Here is a 25,921-nt window from a genome sequence, read left to right on the forward strand (position 1 = left end):
AATTGGTAGCTGACTATATACTTTTTGCCCCACTGTATATAAGGTGCTTCTGATTTATAAAATGCACAGTTGTTTTTTGAAAACAAAGACGCTTATATTTGGCCTTATATTGAGGCAAATACGGTATGTCGAAAAGCTTCAAAAGTCTGTAAACTTGTTTTCACATAATAGTGTCTTACTGGGATTACTGGGATTACTATGATCCCCAACCTTGTTAGTAACAAAAACAGTGCGACTCTTCTATACGTTAGCGCCATTAGCGTATTCACTACAACACCCAAACATTTGGACCCACTTTGTTGTGTCCCACTCAGAATTGCTTTGACATCAGTAAGAACTGCCAAAAATGAATTTATATATAGGATCATTTTCAAGTCATTTATAAAAATAAATTAAAAAATGACAGTGCGAAAGGTGAGACTTTGAAATGCACCCTATGGTGCTGAGAATAAGGTCACAGGGTTTTGACGTCATGTTTGAGAATTTGTGAAATTTCCTATACACTTAATAAAGGAGCCCAATCACTAATTTGCCATAATCTTGTGTAGGCAACTCAAAATTGCTTTAAAGCCTTTTTTTTGTATGACTTTAACCCCTGTGCTATACCATGGGGTCCAGAGGACCCCACCCTTACATTGACGTGTTCTCCCTTCCATGACAAAGGTGGATAAAGGTGAAGAAGATTTCATGTAATCCATGGACACCAGTGAAGATCTCAAATCATTGAAGAAAAAAGGTTCAGCGCACTGTCTTGTGGGGTCTAGATGACCCCACTCCCAATGTTTAAGTGCCTAGGATAGCACAAGGGTTGAAACAGTTGCTTCCCTCAAACCTTGTTCGACCTAGTCACATTTTGCCACTTGTCTTCATTTCTTTGTGAAGGACAGTCAGTACCTGTGTTGTCCCAGGTCCTTGAACCGACTGGTCAAGCCAGCCATGTTAGTGGCTATAAAAACTGCTTTTTATGGGCCTTTTCCAAGGAGTTTTATAGAGATTTCTAGGAGTTATGGAAATCCTTAAAGAATGTATTAATGACTGAAGAATAATAGTTGTTTCTCATCCTTCTTCTAAAATTATATTTACACAAGGCAGCAGTGGATGCAGTTTATTTTTCATGGACAAAACCATAGCTATGAAACGTTTGCTTGTTCCTCCGACTTTATGGAGAGGCCAAACCCCATAAACGCCTTTCTAAATCGTAATTTGCTTTCATAGTAACTGTCCAGTAGTCTGCTTCATACTTTATGAAATTAAAAAAACATTTACTGGGATGTGTTTCAATCACAACGCCAATTTCAGTCATAAAAGTTGGTATTCCCGCTGAACATGTCTAAATATAAAAAAGGTTTACAGTAAACAGCCGTTTTATTAAATAATAAATGTTATATAATCCTAAACCATCAGAATATGGCCACTTAATAATAGAACACATTGAGTGCTGTACGGAGCTGTATTCGTCATGTTTTGTCCATAAGAGTGTTGTAACTCAATCCTCCGGATACTTTAGTGAACCCATTAGCAGTGAAATCTTCCATGGAAGACAGATGAAGCAGTTGGTTTGTTTTGTTTTTTAAACGCAAACAAATTTTTATATATTGATATATATCTATATCTAGATGTCTATATCTAGATATCTATCTCTATAGATATCTAGATGTCTATATCTAGATATCTATCTCTATAGATATCTAGATGTCTATATCTATCTATCTATCTATCTATCCATCTATATATATAGATATATATATATCTATATATATATAGATATATATATAGATATCTATATATATCTATATATATATATATATAGATATAGATAGATATATAGATATATCAATGTATAAAAATGTTATCAATATATGGTATATTGATAAAAAAAGTAGGTTTGTTTTACTAATATGCCGTTTTTATTTTACTTCTGTCACATTCGTTTTTTGATCATTATTTTACTGAGGAGCAAAAATATGCACCAGACTCCACTGTGTATGATTTCCTGCTCACATGCAGGAAATGCACTCTGCTCTTTCAGTAAACAGAAATTTATCATGTTATAAAAATTGGTGGGGGCCAAACTTAATTTTGGCTCGGTTGCCATATATTCCCGCCAACGCAGAATGACCCTCCTTTTTTCTTACAAGTCATCCAGTAAAAGGATGTTAAAAACTTTTCTTTTTCACATACCTTTACATTTTATCTTCATCATTTTGCACCTTAATTTTGGTATGGTTACCATGCAATTTAAACTATGACCTTGTTGCACAGCATTAAAAAAAAAAAAAAAAAAAAAAAACATTTTCCTCAGTTGTGCATTGGGCAAACATTTTAATTAGTTGTGCTACGATGCACAGGAACAACCAGCAGCATTCATAGAGACTGCTGGTAGTCTGAACCTTTCTCTTACATTTTTTTGAAGGACACATTCTCAAACAGACACAAGCATTCACACAGTCAGCTCTTCCTTAATCATTTAAAACGTTTTAATTTTGATCAAAATCTTTTTCATTCATCTGTGCGCTGTTTTTAAGAAAAATTTAAAAAAAAAATTCGGAGAGGGCCTGATCAATTAGCAAAGCCATAAGTTGTAAGTAACTACAAAAAGTTGTATGGAGAACATAAAAAAGAGAACATTCTACAAGTATTTTAACTTTAAATGTCACATGATTTATACCAATAAGCAAGATTTTTTTTTTTTAATTAACTTGTACAAAATGGGTTGTAAAGGATAATGCCCAATGCAGAAATCTTAATGCGTTGGACGGTTGCTTCTGCAAAGTCCATACATTTCTAATTTCAAATGGCATTATCCCACTTATACCATGGTCCCTTAGAAAAAAATACAAAAAACAAATAGTAAAATCAGTAAGCAATACTTTAATCTTTAATTTTTTTCAAGAGGAACCATTTGATACACGGTGTGACATGTATCAGCTACCGAGCTTGCATCAACCTCACTCTGCTGCAGCTGGTGTATAAAGACTAATCAGCAGAGGACAGTGGTAGATAAACTAAGAGTCATGTTCAGTGATTCAGGACTTGCCGCTTGCTTTTGTCCAGATGATGAAGCAAAAGTGTGTTTCTAAGGAACAAGTCGTTTCCTAGATCACTTTTATTGCAAGAAATAATCACACGACAGGCAATAAACTATTGAAAATTAAATGCAAGATTGCCATTGATGGTAGAATTGGTAGGTATTACATATATCTATCTTTTCAATTGTCTTGCTGTTGTGATAAACAGAGATATTGTTTGTCTAAATATTTTCAAAGTTACTGTTGTTCCGGTTACCAACTGGTGTTTAGGCCAGCGCAAAATATAGAAAATTCAGGCTATTTAACCAGAATTTCTTGTTAGTAGTATCACATTTTAATGGACATCCTGCAGCCAATCAGAGTCAAATATTTACCCAATATATAGTATAATCCTTTTTAAATACTATCACTAATTTGCCGTTCTATATATACTTCCTGTCACCTTGATTTTCATATTTTTGAGATTCCGTATGAGTAACTGATTATGCCGAGAGCATGCAGCCTCTTCAAAAGGAAAAGCATGCAAACACACGTTAAATAAATGTACACAGAACACAGCCTGCTACAATGGCCTCAGCTATTAAAAATGCATGGCACTGCAGCAACCAATTCTGAAAATGGGCATCAGGGCCAGCTGTTGATCTGAGCACCGAGAACTGCCGAAGGGAGATGCAAAACACAATCATAAAGGAGCATTAAAAGTCACACGTTATCTGACATTTAACCATTTAAAGCAAGTCCCCTCTCCAGACTCCCATGTTTTCAGATCTGCAACACCAGCGGATGATTAATGCGCTCACCATTGTCTTGCCTGACCATGTTATCAGAATCAATCAACGCCCGCTTGTGATGTGACAGCAAAAGTGTTGCCAAGCACCAGACAGGAAGAGAAATCAGGCCAACAGGCTCTAATCGAGGCTTAATAGGGCCTAGTGGAACGGCTGGCTGAGACCTCGCACACTGAATGTACGTATTTCGCTCCAACCGCTGTCTGGAGGACGGCAAAGGCTTCTGGCTTATCCGACAGATTAGCTGCTTCATCACATCAAAAAGAAGTGTTGATGCAAAAGCAGCAAGGTAGTTTTTCCTTCGCTGAGCATACAGATGACGCTCCTTTTGTGTAATAGTAACAACTTTCAGTGGTTGGTGCCTCAAGTCCCAGTCTAAAAATCTTTTGATCAATTTCAAAGTATTCCAAGTGGCGTTTTAATTATGATTATGCTGTTTTTAAGGACATAGTTTCTACAGAGCAGCAGTGGTTCATTCAAAATTCGCCTCTTTATTGGGAGCGGAACTGTTGGCACGGAGCGAGCCTGCTCCTATTTCCCCATCAGACATCTATTTACAAGTTCTCCCATTAGCTTACAGCCACAACCTAACATTAGCGGTGCATCCAGCCGTGCACTTTGAGCCAGCTCAGACGAGGAAAACTAAGACGTACAGGTGGAGTGGAACCGGGAGCTTGAGGCCCGCTGATTGTAGCGTCGACATCACAGCTAAAAGCTTTGTCCAATGGCATCTTTTCCTCTGCTCCTGATTCACAATGATCTTAACAAATACTCTAAAAAGCAATTTTTTTTTAATTTTCTTTTTTTTATTTGTCCTCCATCCTCAGAAAAATGCCACAAGAACAGGTTAAAAACATTAAAACACTATTTTCATTTGAGTGGATTTTTAAGCAATAACTAAGTCAGGAGTCAAATATTGCAGATTCAGTCTCTGCTAACCCCACCCACACGCCCCAGGCTGACTTACTGAACTTAATGGCGGCAACTACAATGGCTCCTTTCCATATGCAGACACTCCCACACTTCATCTCCTTATTTTGTCATCTCCTCTAAACTCAGCTTAGCTTTCAGTCTGAGGCATTTCATCCTTTCCCTCTTGTTGCTCGTCTTTCCTTTTCCTGAAGGAGTTTAGCTCTGCTTCAGCTGCTATGAATGTTAAACCAAGGTCACATCTGCTGCATGTCGAGGATTTGCATCTGTACCGCTTTGCACAATGCCAATGTTCTTCTCTGCAAAATCTCCTGTGTTGTGAAAAATCACAGTGCACCTCCCTGGTGAAATGCTTTTTTCTTAACAAATAGGAAACAATAATAAGAAAAGCAAGCACATAAAAGAGAATTCTTACAGTTTGCCCACAGAGCAAAAGCATAACCTGTGGCTCTCTTGATTGCTTGGAGTCCTGAGAGGTTTATGTCAGCCATCTTCCCACGTGTAACATCACAACATAATCTTCATCACTCACTGCACAGCCAGTGGACAGTTTCAGCGCACACGGATGCACGTGATGGACGCTGACGCTGATGCACTCAAATATAAATGCATCCCATAAAGATCAGGAGCTACAGAGGAAGGGGGATGGGTTGTTTGCATGACAACCATATGGCAAGGCATTATGTCCTGAGTCATCTCGTCCCTTAGAGACATTTGTGCATCTATCCTGCAGGCCGTCGCCATTGAAGCCGACGGAAAAGGCAGCAGCAGGAAAACAGATACCAGATTTATCAGACTTTGTTCACACCTGGACAGAATCGGAGTTTCCGACTACAAACCGTTCCTGCCGAGAGGAACCTGACAAACTATTCTAACTAAACCTCAAAGCAAAAGCTGGTTGCTGAAATGCAAACAACAATTTTGGCAGCAAATGCAGTGAAAAAAAACCCTTTTTGGATGTTAGGTTGGAGATGCTTTTAGTTAAGTCTGTAGTAACCAGGGTTTAGCAAAGAAAGAGCATGAATAGCAAAATGGAGACTCAAATATATCTGAAACACATGTAAAAGTGGAAATAAAACCCGAAATGCGGAGCCATTTTTAAAACAAAGACACAGATAAAGCAACTTTTTCAAACCTTCCTAAAGAGGATGAACGGTTGACTGTATATGAAAACTGGACTGAGTGAATGTGGCGTCACCAATAGGAAATGGTTTACTTCTAGCTCCATTGAAATGAAGTCAATTCAGTCACCATTTTTTTTTTATACAGATGCCGCCATGTTAAAGCCAAACGACATCAGGGAGCCGGGATTGGTACTAGTCGATTTGAGTCAACCTTTCAGTGGCAATGAATCTCGCAAATTAGGAGTCCGCTTGTTGGAAGGTCACACCCCTATCACTTGAAAGGAGTGGGGGGGGGTCACTCGGTACAGATCAATATACAGTCAAAGAGATTACTGTAGCGTGCACACAAATGATGAAAATTCCCTGTGCATTCTCCTAATTTGCTAACTTAAGGAATGTAGTGTGTGGTTGTTGTAGTTTTCTTAATGACTTGTCTGTATGCACACATTTGTGCCACTATGCAAAATGACTTTTAACCCTTTAACATCGGAAACCTAGCTCCAGTGTTCTTATTTCTACCATAAATCTTCAATACAATTGAATCAATTCCAGTAGATTTTGAAGCAGAGAAAAGCTGCTTTGCGCTAATATGCAACACTCTACAGAAGTAAACTTTAATGCAACTCTTCAGCCGTTTTTTTACACAAGTGATCGGCTGAATATATCGTGGACAAAAGTGTCTTTGCGATTTACTAACAAAGTGTTGCATATCAGTGCAAAGCCGCCTTTCTCCGTGTCCGAATCGCCTGATTCATGTTGATCGCGTAAACGGTCAAATAGTTACAAGCATGTCAAAAAGCCTGTCATTTTCATGTTGCGTTGACATTTCTGGTGTTAAAGGGTAAAGACTAGAAGTAACATTTGAATCTTTGGTCATACTCACACCTCACTTTTTATGTTCTGCTAATCAGCTGCATGGTTTTTGCAAACAACAAATCTGAACACGTCGTTCTCAGGCAGGAAAATTCACGAGTGGTTTCAAAAGTCTGGAATGTCAAAATAAAAGCACACTAAGTTTTGAAAGTAAATTTGATCATTTATTAAAAAATTACAAAAAATATATTTTTTGCTTCTTAATAATGTTGACACTCCTTATTAAATCATTATTAGGTTTCATTTAGGATATCATTTTAACATTTTATTTCTACAAACATGTCAAAGATGTAGAGAGCGGTCAAAAGTTTTCATAGTTCATGATCATTCACTCTAAATGCTGATATTTTCTTCTCTGGCAGCACGTTTCTGTTAAGTGTATAGTCTGATTTTGTACTAGACTGTTAAAAGGTTCAAACAGCCCTAGTATATTGTTATAAAGGCAGAAGATTCTTTCTAAGACCACAATGTACTTTTCTCTATAAATGCTGCAATCACAGAATATTTTAGATGCAACCTTTTACCCTCATGCATTAAAGATGCTGGTTAGCCCTCCTTTATGCTTCTTGTTGTCTTATCTGCAAAACCGTTTCCAGGGTACTAATTTATCATGTAATTATTTTAAAATTATTTAAAGAGTTCGGTGAAGCCTATTGATTTGGTTTTATTATTTGTTTTACATTTGTTATACTTTTATCAAATAAAGCATAATTTACTCCTGACGTGGGAAAAGTCCCCTTTATATCTTGAATTCTTTAATAAAAGTTAAATGACTGTGTGCAGCATCATTTTTCTTTCCTTTAGTGATTTTAATGTAAAAATAAAAATCAAAATATATATAAACACACACACACACACACACACATTTATTAAAGTAAAAAAAACACAAAGACAAACCTTGAAAATTTGCTGGGAACATTGTAAAGAGTTTAAAAGCCATAGAGCTTAAGCATCTTTTCCTTTTCACCCGATTGTAATATCATCTGGAACATTCTCACAGGAACTCATACAGAGGATGTGATCTCATTACACACCCAAATACCTCAGTGAATTCACATGTGCATTAAAAATAAAATTAAAAATACACTGTTTTTGCTCATTAGCTGTAATCTTTGAATCATAGCTGTTTTAGTAAAGAATAAAAAGGACCTGAGATGAACATTAGAAAAATCTTAGGACCCTCATAAAGTCATCACATGTAATCTAAAAAAAAGATAAATCAAAGAAAAACGTGAAATCGTATTGATGAGGGACAAGAGCCCCGAAAACAATGACAAGATCACCCAGATGATTAGATCTAGGAAGAAAATGTCCATGAGTGCACGATCAGAAAATCTCATTAAAAAGAGATTATACTAATCGGAAACTATTAAAATCCCCCCCCTAAAATGTAAGATTTAAAAAGAGAAAACAGAAGCTAAAGTAAGTAATTACTTCAGCAGTGTTTTAGGCCCTTGGAGACAGGTAGGTCACATGAAAGGCGGGGAGAAAAACTAGATGGCAAAATGTTTGTGCTTGGCAGCATTCTGTGAGCCAGTCCCCTTACAAGCTCCGCAGGGACTGTGGCAACCTGACAGCAGGAGTTTGACTCAACCCCGTTACCCTTTCCGCCACACCCGACACCCGTTCACTTCTGACCGAAGTCCCCACCACCACATCGCCATCCTTCTGCACCATTTGGGCCTTTGATTAGGTCAAGCATGTTAACCGGACAACAGAATAAAGGTGCTTCCTGCTGATGTTAATAAAAACCAAACAATTTCCACTGAACTAAGAAAGTCGTTTCCTGCTGATACCGTGTTTAATTCGTTGAATGACAGTGATGTTTCAATGAGACTTGGACAGCCGTAACAGCGCTGACGTTTATATGAGCGGACAGGCTAAAGCCATAAGTGTGCGCCATCATATGCTCCAGTGCCAACGCCGATGTCTACCCAGCATAGAAAATGTTTGTTTTGACAGTCCCAAAACAAAAAAACAAAAAAAAAAAACACAGCCTGAATAATCTCTGACGTTGTAAATCTTAGAGGAGTTCAAAGTGTCCAGATGACAAAAGCCTCAGACTTACCAATGAGATCAATGGAAGGCATAGAGTTACCGCAGGCCTGAGAAGTCCTGCATCAGAGCGTCTCAATCAATGGCTGTAAACAAATTCAATAAGACATATTGGATACTGTATTCATGCTCAAACTTTGGGATCCCTGTGGTATGAGAGAGCGGCTCCACTTGAATTCTGATCGCATGAGAACGTCAAGTATGCTCTACATCAAAACTTTTTTTTTTTTTTTTGCTTTTTGAGACAAGAATTTTTTTAAATATTTAAAGTCAGGAAACAACTTTAAATCTTGTTTGGAAGAACGTATATAAAACGCCAATATTTACCGAACACTAGAGCAGCAAGCTAATCATGGGCAGAACTGTGGGGGGAGAAACAAAATAATAAAAATTTTCTAACATTTTTGAGTCAATATCTGCATCATTATTGATAAAGATTTAGAAACTGTCAATGCCAGCTTCTTTAAGCATTGAAAAAAAACTATTCAAATAAAATTGAATAAATTAATTATAAGCTTGTTTAATTTTATTTACACCAAAATTAAAATCAAATCTTCTCATTTGCCACCCTTCCAAAGTCTTCTGCCCCTCCTAACTATATAAAATGTTGTAGCTTTGCCACTGAAGCCAACTTATAAGCTAGCATGACATTTTAAAAGTGCGAAAACAATACAAGAACTTTCATTTTTTTATTTTTGAAACTAGCAGTTAGTTTGGCTCTCTTTCTAGTTTCTCTGGCAAATTGTAGGACATTTCATTTCGGTGGGATGAGATTGTTGTTTTTGGTGTTTTAAACATGTTTTTGTGGCATTTTTCTGATGAGGACAAATTTAATGAAACTTGGGCATCACATTGTTTATTCACATTTTTGTAATTCAGGATCAGACACAACTACACGGTTTGAAATTACTGAGCCCGTGACTTGACATGGGTAAAATAATAAATATCTCACTCCCACAAGTTAATATCTTGTTCCCACAAAATAATATTCCATTCCTACATTCAGCCTATCAGTTATCCTGTTGTATTTAAATGCACCACAGTTACAGGGACACGGTGATTGGTCGAGATGCATTATGGGATATGTGTGAGGCATGATAGGATATGTAGCATGTAGCCTACTAGCCTTCGGATGTAAATTGACTGCTAAAGAGTATGTTAATAAAAGACAAGTCCTGAATATTATTATTCCTATTCGACCATAAACTAAAATATGCGCTGGCTGTCCGTCTACCGGCCAGCCAGCTGCCCGAATGCCGGCATGACAAGCAACAGAGCTATGTCCGGTATGACGAAGCAGCAAGCTTAAGCATCCTCAATCTTATGATATTTTTCTCATTTTCATCGAGACAATAATAAATCGATCATTCTTGTTTTTATTTTTCCCCTCTTGAATGAACGTGGGTCACAAAGACACGACGGTAGCGGCAGAAAGCGGCTTATGAATGGATTGTATTTGTTACGTAAAAAAAAAAGGCTGTGCAGGCCAGAAGGGTGTATTAACAGAAAGCTCTCAACAATAGGGAGGGGGAAAGGGGGCGGGGCTGCTCCACGTCAACAGCCCCGCCCAGAACTGACCACTAACACTTGTGAAGCAAACAGCTCTCATGTTGATCAAGAGACCACACATTTTAAACCTCTTGACAAATATAGGAATTATACTTAAAAAATTTTTTTAGGGTTTTAGATAATTTCATGTTTAGATTCACAAGTCAACAGATGCAGATCTTCCTCAGCGTTTAAAGTAAAAAATAATAATAAAAAAGGGGTCATTTATTCTCTCTAGTCCACGTGATACCTGTGTGTTTACAATGAGCCACTCAAGCGTCGCATCCAGTCTGCTGGGAATAATTAGTGCATGGTTTGGTGACCTCCCGAGCACGCGCATGCAAACACACACACACACACACACACACACACACACACACACACACACACACACACACACACACACACACACACACACACACACACACACACACACACACACACACACACACACACACACACACACACACACACACACACACACACACACACACACACACACACACACACACACACACACACACACACACACACACACACACACACACACACACACACACACACACACACACACGTTAGCCAGGTTCCTCCTGTCACCACAGACTGGCATTTTCCTGCTGAATCATGCTTTTCTGTTCATCTTCAATCGAAGGCGATTTCCTCCAATCGTGTTTTTATTTCATCTGAACAATAAGACTCAAGTGGAATTTCTGTTCATGATCAGAATAGTGTCAGACCCAAATGCAACCTCAACATGCACGGAAATCTTCACAGGCAAGCAAAAACCAATGCTAATGAAGTGGACTTAAATGTACACAGAATTATTAAGGAGAAGCACAAATTCAATCGAGCTAAACCCCGATCACATTTAGTGCTTGTCAAGGCAAGAGGATTTAGGCAGAGTGTCAGGCTGCTGGACACAGACAGGCAGCTTCTGCAGTACTTTTTTTCTAGCTTATGCAGCATAATTTGTTTTTTTTGTATCTGAAAACCAACGGAACAGACAAGACAAAGAAGCTATGGCCAGCATAGAAGATAAAATCCTGTTTTTTGCAACAACACATGGACACGACCCCTAGACTTCTGCGGAGACTCCAAATAAAACCAAAATAAGGGGGGGGGGGGGATCAAAGATTATGCCTTTTTTGGCTTAAATTTTCTTAAAAACTTATCAGATTCTGGTTCAATATGTATTTAAAATATTTTAAAATGCACACAAAATTAGATAAATTGTATCTAACAGTATAAAAACTGGAATTTAATCAGAAACCTGCAAAAACAACTATGGGTAATTAAGTTAGAACTATAAAAGAGACTAAAATTGGTGCAAAAATGCAAAGAAGCCAAACAGTTCATTACCCCTCATTGATCTAAAATAGTTATTTCTCAAAATAATAACAATTTGAGTTGGAGACTTTGTTTATTTGTTTGATTCAAACATAAATCTAAAAGGAAAATAAATAAAAAACACTGTATTTTGCGTACTTTATTCTGATCGTCTAAATTTCAATGTAAAATGATCCAAAAGTTTCTGAAGAGGAAATTCTTAAACTCCAGTTCATTCTAAAGTCTCATTTTTGCAACCATCTGATCACATCTTCATGGAAACGTTTATTTTTGCAGAATGATTTGAATAAATTTCTGCCAAAATATCAAAAACTGTTCCCATTTAGCAGCTGGATCCGTGAGCATGAGCTCAGTGAGGTTCTCCTGTGACTGCAGCAAAAGCTTGAACGGCAGCACAGATACTGAGTGAATCAGAGGGAAGATTAATGATGAAGATATGTCACAGTCAATCTGAGCTACAGCCAGAAGCTGCACAGAGCCACTCGGTTTCCTGCAGTTACTGCAAAGCCTGTGTGCAAAGACACACGTGTGCTCCCTTTGAAACTCCTTTGTGCTCTCTGGGCATACATATTTATTTGATATTTACATCTCCTTTTGTACCTGTGTGGGGTCATCTGTCCATCCTGAAATAATAGCAGCTTTTGTGAGGCCACATTTGGATGTGTGAGTGCTATGATGTCCCAAGTCTGTCAATGAGATAATCTAGCTGAGCAGCGACTCACAATTTGATCTATTGATCTGCGTGTTGCCGGCTCACCGGGAGCCTCTGAGTTATGGTGCTGTCATTTCTCCTGGCCACCACCAGTTAGGAGGTGAGACGCCAACATTGCTGCACACAGCTGCAAAACATGCATGCAATCAAACCAACGCAGACGCACAATGACCCTGCAGATTACACACCACAATCCAGGGTCAGGATGATGGGCAACAGCTTAAAGAACCACTCCAATGAAAATTGTGTTTTGTTAAGATGATCTTGTGGCCTTTTTCTGATGATTGATGACATAAATTAAGGAACTTAGGCTCAAAATTGCATTACTGAGTATTTTTTTTCTTCAGATTATTGTGAATCAGGAGCAGACGCAGTTGGAAAAAAAATAGTTTATTTGAGGGGCCCTCCGAACGGGGAGGGGGGGCCCGTCCCGCCCACAACTCAGAGGCAAATTTCTGATGAACGTCTGCCGCTCTACAGAAACTATGTCAGAAAACAAATTGTTTTTGCCTAAAAACAGCATAACAAAATAGGAACTTGTAAAAAAAATATACAAGAGAAGACAATCGGAGTGAGGAATCAAATTTCTAGCCATTCTTTTTATTATTAAGCACACAAATCTCTTTTGTACACATCTGAAAAAGTTAAGCTTCTCACTCTTAACCGACATGAATAGGAGACGACAAGCTTTTAAGTGATGGTATCTGATAACCTTGCTTAAAGAAGGTCTTTGAGGAAGCTAAACCCCTTCCACGTTAAACCGGTACACCCATTTTCCTCCAGAATCAACACAAACACTTGTTTTTTCAGCTTGTAAACCACAATAATTGAACTCCATCACTTCTCCTGCTTTTAAAAGCTTCCTGAAAACGTCTGCAGGTCGCCTTGACGATGAACCTCCATCTGATTGCTGCTGCCACATCAGGGTTAATGCAAAAAAGATTTAGCCAACGTATTCAAAGCATCGTTTTACAATCAAACAAAGAGGAGTGGATTAACTAGCAAAGGGGTTTGGGGAGATATTCAGACGTGTTTAGGAAAACAAGGACTAACAAACAAGACAGCAGGAAGCTGCCTCTGATTTTTAGTTATTTATTTTTGCTGCCCTGGAAAAATCATAGGAAATTCTGCAGACTTCTCATCCAGCGCTTCAGCACGCCGCATTGCTGCTTATTTTTTCAAGTTACGCTGCTAATCCAATGCATAGCTAATGTGAGACATCTGCTTGTGCAGCAAAAACCTGTTTTCTATGGGCTCACGGCTTCTTTTTCACTGCAGAGATATTTTTGCAGAAAACAATTGAGTGCGTGCGGGTGCTCTTGGGCATATCTGACTCGGTGCATTACCACACACAGATCAATAAAGATTCTATTCTTGGCCATTACATCTTGAAAAGGGGATAGCCTGCCTCTCTGTGCTCTCCACGGACTATCCTGCCAACCGCTGCCTCTATTCCTCTATCCCTCCTTCAGACCACAAAGAGACATTGTCATCTTCCCAGCTGGACGGTGAAGGCATAGGCAGATGGAGCGGTGAGCTTCAAACACGGGACAGTGCTGAGTGGAAGCGGGGGGACTGAAGGGATTGGCTTTGTAGCTAGACGCATCAAGCACACAGCTCCTGTACTTCTAAGTCCTCCACCACACTGAGACCCTTGATCTGCCACCAAAAGTCCAGCCAGAGTCTTGACAGGGCCAACTGGCCAAAAAAAACAAAAACCTGTAACATTTGGGATTCACAGGACATAGATGTCACCAGAAAAAAGAAAAAGAAAAAAACTTTAGACCAAAACCTAAAACTTCCCCCTGAAGAAAGCTGCATAGCCACGCAAAAGTGCAGACTCACAAAACCTGTTTTGTGTACCACGCAGGCATCATCAGATAAGAAAACCTTACTGACAATACAGGGATCACCAAGCGAGGAAGGGGGAGCATCACAGAACAACGCATTCATGTCCCACTGACTTTGATGAAAGGATCACATCTGCCTCACTCACAAATTTAATTAATCTCAAAGTGACGGCTATTATCCAACAGGAAATCTTCTGAAGGAAGGCATTCCGTCTCTTGACTGCAGCATCCTCCATTTCTGCAAGTGGAAGACAGACCCTGATAAGCTGGTGCACCGTGGAGCTTCCATATGATGATGGAGCACCCCGTACCTTCTAATGCCAGCATGTCCAAAGTCCGGCCAATGGCCTGCAATACTTTGCAACAATATGCAGCCCCCAGCACTTTCTAAAAACCGTGTGTTTGATTTCTTAATTGTGATTGGCTAAATTCTGTCATAAGAACATTAAATGAACAATTTTGTTTCTCTTTGTACTTCTGAATAACTATTTGTGTTATTATCCTGTTCATGTGATTAGATGTTTACAGTGAACATTTAATAAAGAGCCCATTTAATCTGAGATAAGATTTAAAATTGACGAGTTTTTTGTTTTGTTATATCCAGACCAACATCATTTTATTTCTGGCCCTCACACGTTTCCACCTCACGAAAACTGGCCCTCAATGCAGGACATTTGGACTGTTCTAATGCATGCATGATTTTTTGTTAAAGCTTGCTATGGTGTGTCACATACGGCTGCTTCCCTCACTCTAGGAGGAGATGACGTAAATTCAGGTGCTAACAAGCATTTACCAATATTTCTGCCAATATATATCTTTTTTATTTTAATTTTTTTTAAATCCTGCTTTTTCCAGAACCGGTGGACGAGACTGAGTCACAAGCACGACTGCCAGCAGGTGGGTAAGAGGATCAAGTATTTGGAAAACTCTTCATCACTCTGTAATGAGCTGGCAAAGGTTGTTGGACAGGCAGGGAGAACACATGGAGGACCTGTAAAAGAAGCCCCACGCAGGCTAAACTGCAGGCGCTCTGTGAAGCTATACGACTCCCCGTGGCGTCATTTTGCAGCAATCTGTTGTCCTTGTTTGTCTAAATGTCCTCATATTGCAAGGCAGCACAAGCAACTCAAAACATCCCTCAAACATGTGCTGCATGTGGCGCTCAGAGAGACAGTTTGTGATCAAACGCGTATTAATCTGATGGGGTGAAATCAATAAAACGAGAGCTCCAAAGTTATGGATTGACCTTGTCCGAAAGATGAAAGAAAAGGCAAAGATTTTACTCCAGATTTTTGAAGCTCACAAACACACAGACTGCTTCAGGGAACTGTTTACCCATGCCATCAAAAACTCCTCAGCACAGTCTAAAAATACACTAAAAATAACAACCAACTTTCATCAGCATCAGACTGTGGCAGTTCAGACATCTGCTCGCTTACCTGCTGCCGCCCCTCAGGGATGCTGCTACCCAACAGAGCTGCTGGAAGCCAAAGGAACCCACCACAATTCAACAGCAGCTAGAAAGGATACAGTCTGAGAGCTCCGCTCTGGGTGCCGATGGCCAGAATCTTCTGCACAGGGTCGAAAGCCATGGATGAAGGCTGGTAGGGGAAGCCATGACGGACGGTCTGGTTTGACATGCGGAGAGGAGGGAGGACAGAGGCAGGGAGAGAATAGGTAAGAAAGATAATCCATTTGAATGTGGGGGGGGGGGCTGTTTTGTCAACCTGATTGTGGTAAACATACTGTCCAGACGGATGTAGAAATATGAGACATAAAAGCTTGAAATCGCAGACAAGTGATTTTTCTTGTCTAACAGTTTGGTATTTGGTTAAACCGTTTAACTCTCTCCACCGTCATGAGCCTACTTGGAAGGTTTATTTTACCTCGTCTTCCTTCCCTCCCACATGAAGTCGTGATTACACCAAAGCCTGGAAATTAAATACATCAATAGGAAGCAATTGGTTATGATTCGTTTGCAGGGCTTTTTAGAGCTCTGTTTTCCATGAAAAGGCCTCCCCCCCCTTTCCCGCCGTGTTTGTGCAACTGTAGTTTTATGGCATCCGTCTGCCGTTGGTGGGCTGTTGCATTTGTTTGCTCACCGAGAGCAGGCTAAAACACATTACATAAGAAGCACTCAGTGCAGCAAAGACACCTGCTTTCCTTGCAGAGGAACATTACAGACAGTTTGTGTCCACGCAGACTGTAAAGGTGCAGGATATTGTGGTGGTGGTGGTGTGAGTGTGGGGGGGCGGGAGGTCGGGAGTCTTCAAAGACACTTCAATCGGTTGTCTGGCTGAAATTCTACATATCTAGGACTGAAGGAGCTATAAAGCCTGCAGCCAGCAGCCGTTTTGGTGTTTCTAACATGTTCTTGTAGTACTTTTTTATGTTGGCAGACATATACAAAGAAAATAAAGATTTAAAAATTTGCACATCTGAGTTTTTTTAAACGCTCCCATTCTGGTGCATCTACTTGTAGATGACTAGAATATATGGACGACTTCCTTTTCCTCGTTTGAGCTGGCATCTGGCTCAAAACTGTACGGCTGGATAGCTCCAATACTGCTCGCATAGCTAAAGTTAGGTTGGGGGTCATAAGAGGTTTTAAGCTAGCAGGAGAGTGTAAACAATGGGATGATGGGAGGTGCGGGAAGGCTTCCAGTTCCGCCTACAACTCAGAGGTGATAAACAACAGAAATTATGTCCTTAAAAAATACTTTTTTAAATTTGTTTTTAGTTAAAAACTGCATATTCAGTCATTGATCTACTAAATCCCTTTTGTCCCCGCAAGGGACAAAAGGGCCCAGCCACTCCAGCCAAGCCACTCGTGGGCGAAGGCAGGGGACATCCTGAACAGGTCGCCAGTCTGTCGCAGGGTCACAAATCACACACATGCACACTCACACCTAGGGACAATTTAGAGTAACCAATTAGCCTGTGAAGCATGTTTTTGGAAGCTACTGGGAATGCCTTTAAAATGGATCAAAAGATGATCGGAGTGGGACTTTAAGCTGCCCCTATTCCTAAAAAGCCCAAAGGTGCAATGATGTTCCTCCTGATTAACTCTCAACTATCACTTTAGGCACTCTTAATGTATTAATTTTAGACAATGTCCTAGTTGGGTTATCACTTGCTATCAATTAACCCCTGAAACCAACAGGAGCACCAGCCATATGTCTGATACAAACAGCTGCATTTACCGAGTCTCTATTTGTAATGATGCAGTTAAAATAACTCAGGCTGTTAAAGGGAACGGACATAAAAACCTTGCAGGTCATAATGTGGAGAAAAATCAATAACTATAACACTGTGGTCTATTAAAAGTCCACACCTAGTCATTAGAGCAGCTGTGGAAATGCTGAATTAACTTCACAACGGCCAAAGACTGTAGCATGCGTGGCATAAAAAATTGCATTAGTGTTCAATTATCCCATCTATTGTTGTTGTGGCCAATTTAGACAGTGGAGGGCAAGCCTCCCCACCAGCACCCCACCCCAAACAGGCTCACTTCAGGCACCATCAGGTTCTGCAAAACCAATGATCTGACTGGAGATGGAGCAGTGGGTTGTTGTTTTTTTTTTTTTTTTTTTTTTTTTTACAGGAGGAGGGGAGGGGTTAGGGGACAGGCGAGCAGTCGCGCGCACTTCACGCACACGTTCACCACAAATCACCGTTTTGCTAATCCAGCCCCGGCAAATTATGCAAGAAGGGATCAGTTCAGACCAATCCCTCGATATGACAGCTCATGCCATGCGCACAAGCAGGCAAACTCTGGGCTTTTACGCCGAGTCCAAACGCATGGTACCACACAACAAGAAGAAGGTACAAAAAAAGGCTGGAACTATAGAACATGCGCACTGATTGGTTTTGTTTTTCCAAACATGTAAAATCCAAAATGGGATGAATTAAACAAAGGAGCGAGTCTGCGTCCTGACATGGAAAAGGCACATCACCGCCGATTCTAATGTTTAAGGGCAACAAGGTGCAGGCTGATTAACAAACCAGCTGCAGACTCACGCACCTTGCAGAGCTGGAAATGGTCGGACTGGAGAGTCTCGTGGAACAGATGGTTCTCCTGTGGCCCCACTTGGACAGACGGCGTGGAAGACGACACCTCCTTGAGCCCGTCCAGCACCTTCCTGATGTTAAACTTCTTCATTTTTGCACTGCAGAACGCACAGCTGAATTCACCCGCAAAGCACTTTCTCCTTTTTTCCTGGCGCGCGCACACACCCGCGCGCGCGCGCTCTGTCTACTCTGATTTGCCCGGCGAGCTTCACATTTTAGCTGCGTCTTCGTAGCGCAGAGTCCATGCCGGAGAGGCGGCGGCGCGCCGCGCAGAGTGCCCGCTCTGCAGTGGAGGTGGAAACGCGGAGCGGAGCTGGGGTTCTTCCGTGCGCGCTGCTCCCACTGCGTCTCGCTGGCTCTGCTCTTCCTTTCGGCCTGTGCGCGCCGCTCAGCCAAGGCGGAAACGCGGCGCAGCGATGGCTTTGGAGCTGCTGCTGACGCTCTTGCGCATGTCTGACAGAACGGAGGTTTCAACACAAATCCTGCCACCCTGGCAGCGCACTCTCTCTCTTTCTCCCTCTCCTCCCTTCATCTGCCTTCAGCGACAACGCCCCCCTCCCTCCTCCCCTCCGTATCGCGCACACGCGGTGGGGTTTTGCTCCACTGCACCTGGTGATACTGGGATGCTGCAGCGTTGGAAGTGTGAGTGAGGACAGACAAGCAAACACGCTGAGGCTGTGCCTCAGTCTTTCCTCTGCGCCCTGGCCCATCCAGCCACGACTCGGTCTGGCTGCGCGCAAGACTCGCCATATTAAAGGGCTCCTAATAAACGGCTGATGGAGCTGCAAGCATTATGCACAAGAAATCGTAGTTCCACAGAGCATCTTATAAAATACAGGATTCATCAGAAACATCGAATCGTCATTTTGTATTAATTTATTTTATTTTTATTATTATTTAAAAGCAGATTTTAAGCGAAATAAAAAAAATGTTCAGGAACCAGAAATTAGTCTATGGCCACTATAGGTGATCACGATTATGTCCTAACCAAATGAATTTAGAGCAGCTTGTTTGCTAAAATGGGAGGGGGGGGGGGTGAAAATGAAAGAACCTTTGGGCTTCCACTTAACATTGCAACATTTTCACATACTCAAAGCCTAAGTTAGAGAAACATGTTTTTCAAAGAGTTGTAGATTTATTAGGACTTAAAGGACCCAAAAGACAGTTTCAAAGCAAATCTAACGCTTTTATCAAGATCCCAGTGAGAAAATATAAAAACAGTAAAAAAATAAAAGAAATATTTCAAAGTGGTGCTTTTCAAAAATGTGAACTTTAATCCTCTTCAGTGCAAAGAAAATTATAAAAATAAGTCTTGAACATTAGAAAGTTTCAAGAAGATGCAAGACAAGTTTCCAGTGAAGACAAACCACCTCATTATATGAGTTGTGTCTTTTTTATATGTGTTTTGTTGGAGCATGCGGATACAGATAAAGTACTTCTGTGTACTTTCATGTTAAAGGAAGGTTGGTCAGCAGAGGGAGCTTTTCCCGCCTGTGTTAGTTAGAATTTTTGTTTGAATTAGAACTTTTCTACATTTTTTCATGCTGCCTTTCTATAAAATGTTTTCTTTATGAGTATATTAACATTTCTGAGTAGAAAGCTGTTCTTCTAAAGGATGTTGGTTGCGTATCACATCAAAAACCCTTGGCAAAAGTAGTCAAAGCGTACTACAAGTAGTCTATACTAAATGTGAGGCAATGTTAAATGTTAAAATGTTCCAATTTAGTCTGAAAAAGTATTCAGTTAGTCTATTTCTTACACTTGGTCTATAGTATACTTGCTATAAAGTATACTTAATAAAATAAACTAAGCGTACTAATTTTTGCTCATTGGGAAGACATGACACACAATCCTTATTTGCAGATTAACGTTTTGGCTCCAGGCACAGGCGGTGGATCCCTTAACCAAACATCAGACATGACGAGTCAGCAAGATCCTTGTTTACTTCTGTGGGTGGACAATGAAAAACCTCCGGTGGCTGCAGGATTGGAGTTTTCTGAAGAGTGATTCAAAGCAGATTTGATGTAAAGAAAAACTGGAGGGTTTGATGAAAAAGAAAAAGAAAAGAAAAAAGGATACAAAATGATCTCTGGCATCAAAGGAGCTGGGCCAAACCATTTAAAAACAAACTGTCACCTCTGGCTGCTGAAAACATGTTGAGAGTTGGTTTTTACCCATCAACATCAACCAATCATGTTACAAAGAAACTGCCTTAAGGGTGCCAATCATCTCGCCTATTCTCCCCCGCCATCGCGCCACAGGCGTCAATCTTTCAGGAGCAGCTGTTTCAAACAATCGAGTCGACTTCCCCTGATTCTCCAGAGACCCCAAGGGGGACGGAGTTCAAAACCCGAGGACATCTGGGTTTGTGTGTAAGGTGGCAGATGAAAGCCGGCCTTCACGAGCTGAAGTTGGGCTGCTGGCGCTGGAGGCTGCTGATGCTGCCACCTGTTTGGACAGTGTGTTCATTCTGCTCTGACAGGTGCCTGCTAGCGGCACGGGTAGGAGCAGAGCAGCAGAAGTAATGTCTGTGTTTGCGCTAGGAAAACCAGCACCTGATGCCGATTCTGTCAAAGAAATAAAGGCTATCAAAATTTATTTAAGGAGAGAAAAAAACTCAAGACAAAAAAGTGAGATGAAAATAATTGGATTTAAAATGTTTGGTGTGATTACTGGAGGTGGAGACACACCTCCAGGCCAACATGGAGATCACCTGATCCGCCATCCTTCAATCAGCCGAACAAAGCCACCTTATAAGCCAATCATTGCGTGAGGGAAGATGTATGCAACACTGACATCCGTTGTTTCATTAAGCACCATTGTGCAGTGGTCACCCATCACAGCTGTGCGTTTGTGCCTATCAGTGTCTCACAATGGTATTTGTGCAACAAGTGTTAACACCCAAACTGCACTGCTGCTGGTTTTATGTTTGTCCAGAAGGTTCTTGCTTTTCTTTATCCATCAATCCATCTTTTGAACCTGCTGAATCCCAACGGGGTACACCCTGAACAGGCCGTCAGTCTGTTTGCAGGTCCACACACTCTGTTCAAGAATACACTAAATGCGCATTCTTCCTTAGAGTTTTGAACCTGGAAGCCCGAAGCTACTCGAACATCTGTTGGCTAGGGCGGTGCCAACATAGCTTTAGGCATTTGACGTGCTTTAAAGGAAGTGCTAAATACGCATTTAATCCATGGTGTTCACACTGGACAAGCAGAAAGGGCCTTCTTTTTTAGATATGTCCGCCACCCTCAGTTGGAGTGCAAATCTCGCGAATCTTGCTACAGGTTTTTTCTTTTCCGATACGAAATACTTGGGGTCAAATAATTCTGGCCATGTACAAACCGCAATTGTTAATTTCTCCTCCATGATCAAAGTTCAAACAGTCTGAAATTTTTTTTTAATTAAAACATCTCTACCAAATGGTTTGACTTACATTGTGCATTCAATGGCCACACGTTTTGCACGTAGAGCCCAGAAACGCTTGTAAGAACATATGTAGCCATGCGCGAACGTGAGAGGTTTGAACGCAGAAGCCTGAGTTGTCAGTTTTATGTGCTTTTACATGGACTTTTCATTGGAAGTGGCTGCTTGAACGCATGTAGTTGTGGATGGTGTGAGCATACACAGAGTCACCAATGAACCCGTCCAGCATGTTTTTGGGCTGTGGGAGGAAACCGGAGTGTCCGGAGAAAACCCACGCTAACTCACTCTTTTCTTTATTGCTCACAAAATGTGAGAGACAGAAAAGAATTCAATGCAAAAAACTCTACAGCCAGTTGGAGGTTTTCTCTTCTCAGCGGCATGTCATCATTAAAATGCACAGCCAGTACTTAGACTGTCTCAAAAGGTCCAGTACATCAAAAATATGATCTTCCCCGAAAGCCTTTTCTCCAACTTTGCTTTCGCCGAAAGAGCACTGGAAACAAATCTTTTACTGTCTCCATTTACATCCACTAATTACACCCACACACAATATCTTGTATCTTCAGGTCTGCTGTTAATCACATACTAAAGATGGTACCCAACGTGCACTGCAGAAGTGCAGGCTGAACTCCATACACAGAATGAATCCAACACTATATCTGATGGGCGCTAAAGACTTGCAGATAACTTAACAGGTTTGGGGGCTTTCATCAGCAAAGCAGCTTCAGTTTTCTCTCACTAAAGCTAGATTTATGTTTCGGCAGCACGCAGAGCCCCTGCTGCTATTTATACCCTTTAGTTGTTTGCATCGGTTTGTCACAAAAAATGGAGACATCTGAAACAAAAAACAGTAAATACAAAGTCCACCAAGCAGGTTATATTCTTTTCCTTCACATTATTTATTTAAATCCTCTCAAATATGAACTCTTTACTCTAAAGAATTTTCCCCCAAACAAAAGAGACCCTTGGTGTTTTCATCAAAAAAAACTTTTTTTCTTTACCCGTAACTCTTACGCTTTCCCATATCCTTTCAGAGTTTATTCCCATTCTAAAAAGGGTGGCAGCAGACAAAAGTAGTGAGGGAAGTTAATAAGCCAGAATGTTTATTTTTTATGAAAAAAAAATGAAAGGATGTTCTTCAGCTTCCAAGACAATCCCACCCACTCAAACACATAATTCAAAAGAGACACATTGTCCTGCTCAACAGTTGGTCATTTGATTGACACATTAGATGAAGTTTGTGTTTTTAACATGTTCTTGTGTCATTTTTTGTTCATAATGGAAGGCAAATATAAAGACAATTAAGGTTAAAAGTGAATTTCTGATCATTTCTTTATTTAAGATGTTGTGGATCAGGAGCAGATGAAAAGACGCTGTTGGAAAAAGCTTGTAGTTGTGACGTATGCATGCCTTTGTTTTCCTCATCCGAACAGACATTTGGCTCAAAACTACACGGCTGGATAGCTCCGATATTGATCGCCATTTTTGTTGCACCACTAATGCTAGATTGGGGTTGTGCAAGGTGTGTAAACAGAGAGCTCTCAGCAATTTGAAGGGGAAAGGGGGCAGGGTTGCTCCACACCAACATTCCCACCCACAACTCAGAGATGAATTACTAATAAACTACTGCTTCTCTGCAGAAACTATGTCCTATAAAACAACACAGGTTTTTTGATTTTGACCAGATGGTCAAAAGATTATTATCAAGAAATTGTTATAATGAACTAAACCTGAATTATGGCTAATATAAAATGCTTCACTGGATTTTTGTTGGGCTTTTTCTGTTCAAATTATGACTTTCTATTGTGGCAAAAAACAATATATTTGGCATTCCATATCTATCTGCATGTCATGCACAAAGTCGGAGGAGATGCAACCTTCTTCCTTCAGTGACAGCTATATTTAATCACGCGCATCACAGCATACCTGAATTTCCCATTCCTGACCCCGAGCCACCCTGCAGCCTTCAACCGCTGTGTCCTTACACGTGTAATTTCCGCGCCACACGGTCCAACAAAAATGCGAGGATGCACATTATCGGTGCGCGTCGCTCCCACTGTGCCGGAGGCCTGCAATTAAAAGGAACAAGAAAAAGACACTTACGCAAGCTGTCCGCCACATAAACGTCACTCTCCAAAACAGCTGGAGACAGGAGAAGGAAATCTACCCATGCAAGTCGCTGATACATGCTGCACGTGCACATGCAGGCGCGCAGTTATCACACACATCTGCAGCAGTTAATGAGCCATCGCCCTTGAGGGAGCACTTTGTTATCCCTCACTATTTAAACAGGAGGATGTCAAATACCCACAAGTAGATTTGTTGAATATAGATGTGGAATTTGTTCGTTTTTCTGCTCACTGTGCGGCTTCTAAACCCACTCTCCCACCAGCAGCCCTTATGCAAGCACAGAGGATAATAAATATTGATTAAGCGATTTAAAAAAAAAAAAGGAAGGAAGAAACACAGGATGGGGGAGAGAATAGAAGACATTTGAAAGACTCATGCCAAACAGCAATAATCGTGTTATTGAGGTTTACACATGCAATCGTTTGTGGTAATAAGAATGTTTCTGCAAACAGCTCAGAAGATGGATTTGGCATGACTCCACCCGGGGCCGGACTGCTGGTTGCCAAGAGAAGTGATAAGCTGGCCATCAGGACACACATGCACAATTCCACATGCATGTGCTGCAGCCCCTGTGAACGCAAGCTTTGACCTGATTCTACGAAGCCAGGATAAAAAAATTTTTTGCTTCATTTAAGTCAAAAAACGGTGGGGCTCAACGAGATTTATTGAGATGGACCAACTTATACGAAGATTGTATTGTCATTTTTTTTTACATTTTGTTCTAAAATCATTTATTTCTACTTATTTTCTACTGTGATCAAAATGAATAACAATGAGGTACATAAAAATAAAAATACAAACCATTTGCTAGTAAAAAAAAAACAAAAACTCATTGAGCTACATAAAAGCATAACATTCAATCCTAAGTAATTCTATCTGAAGCTACTTTCACGCCGCCCAGGGCAACGTGCGTTCAAGCAACCACTTCAAATGAGAAGTCTATGTAATGGGGCAAAAAATACACATTTCAGGCTACCGGGTTTAAACTCCTGTGTTCACACATCCCTACATACGTTTTCGGGCTAAAACGCACAGCCATTGAACGTGTATTATAAGTTAAACCAGGTCAACCTTGAACCAATCAGGGACTTTGCTTTGGTAGTGACATATAGAAGGGGTCCCGTTGAACTTATGGAAGTGCCAACCTTTTTGCACCACTTTAACACCAAGCTTCTTCCGTCTGTAGGTGGCGGACATGCGCTGGTTTCAGATGGCGACGGTCCAGTGAGAACCCCATGGGCTAAACATGCCTTCAAGGATACATTAACTCCTGTGCTATCCTAAGCACTTTAACATTGGGAGTGGGGTCATCTAGACCCACTAGACAGTGCACTGAACTTTTTTCTTCATTGATTTGTGATCTTCACTGGTGTCCATGGATTACATGAAATCTTTCCACCTTTAGAACACGTCAATGGAAGGGTGGGGTCATCTAAGATAGCACAAGGGTTAAATGCACATACTTGAATGCCTGTCACATGACCGGTGGGAACGCAGCTTTACAGTTAGCCAAAGAGTTGTTGTTTTTTTCCTTTTTTAATGCTTGGAACACCTTGTTTCTAAAGTTTAGTACATTATTTTTAAGATTTCTAGTTAAAGAAATGACCGGCTGAATGGACAGATCTACTTTCTAGGGATTTTCTTCTTAGGACTAGTCTTTCTTTTCCTTCTTTATGATTAGAACACCTGATCCTTTCTGACTTCTTCACAAAAAGAACATTATATTCCTTCAAAATCAATTGTACAACATTCTATTCTTTATCGCCACACTAGGTTGGTTATTATAGCGTTGCGTGTGACAGCAATGGCGACAATGTTTAGAGTCCAATGTGGTCATTTTAGCAATGCTTCTGCAGCTGAAGGGCAGTTCAACCACAGAGCTTCAGGTTTGAGGAAAAAAAAAATATAATATTTTCAATTGAAATAACAACCAAAAGTAAATCTCTATATATTTAAGATAATAATAGTAATTTCTGGTTTAGGTTATTGATGTTGCACTTGCACGGCTATTTGCCATGGCTTTCAGCTCGAATCAACT

The 25,921-nt window shown here is 40.5% G+C and overlaps 1 protein-coding gene across 4 annotated transcripts in view; it reads right to left on the bottom strand.

Annotated features, from left to right (window-relative positions):
• The window catches only part of stxbp5 (syntaxin binding protein 5), a 107,614-nt gene extending 88,784 nt beyond the window's left edge, over positions 1-18,830 (bottom strand). For 3 of the 4 annotated variants that reach the window (XM_020714430.2, XM_011491631.3, XM_011491630.3), the window contains exons 1-2: positions 18,281-18,830; positions 15,787-15,884 (exon numbers count right to left, since the gene is read on the bottom strand). In XM_020714430.2, coding sequence (XP_020570089.1) covers positions 15,787-15,884; positions 18,281-18,418 — 236 coding nt within the window. In that variant the 5' untranslated portion in view covers positions 18,419-18,830. The remainder of the gene's footprint in view (positions 1-15,786; positions 15,885-18,280) is intronic. The other variant, XM_011491632.3, reaches the window with a different exon arrangement.
• Between the last annotated feature and the right edge of the window lie 7,091 nt (positions 18,831-25,921).

The sequence above is a fragment of the Oryzias latipes genome, chromosome 24, assembly GCF_002234675.1.
Source record: "Oryzias latipes chromosome 24, ASM223467v1".
In the NCBI taxonomy this organism is placed as follows: Eukaryota; Metazoa; Chordata; class Actinopteri; order Beloniformes; family Adrianichthyidae; genus Oryzias; species Oryzias latipes.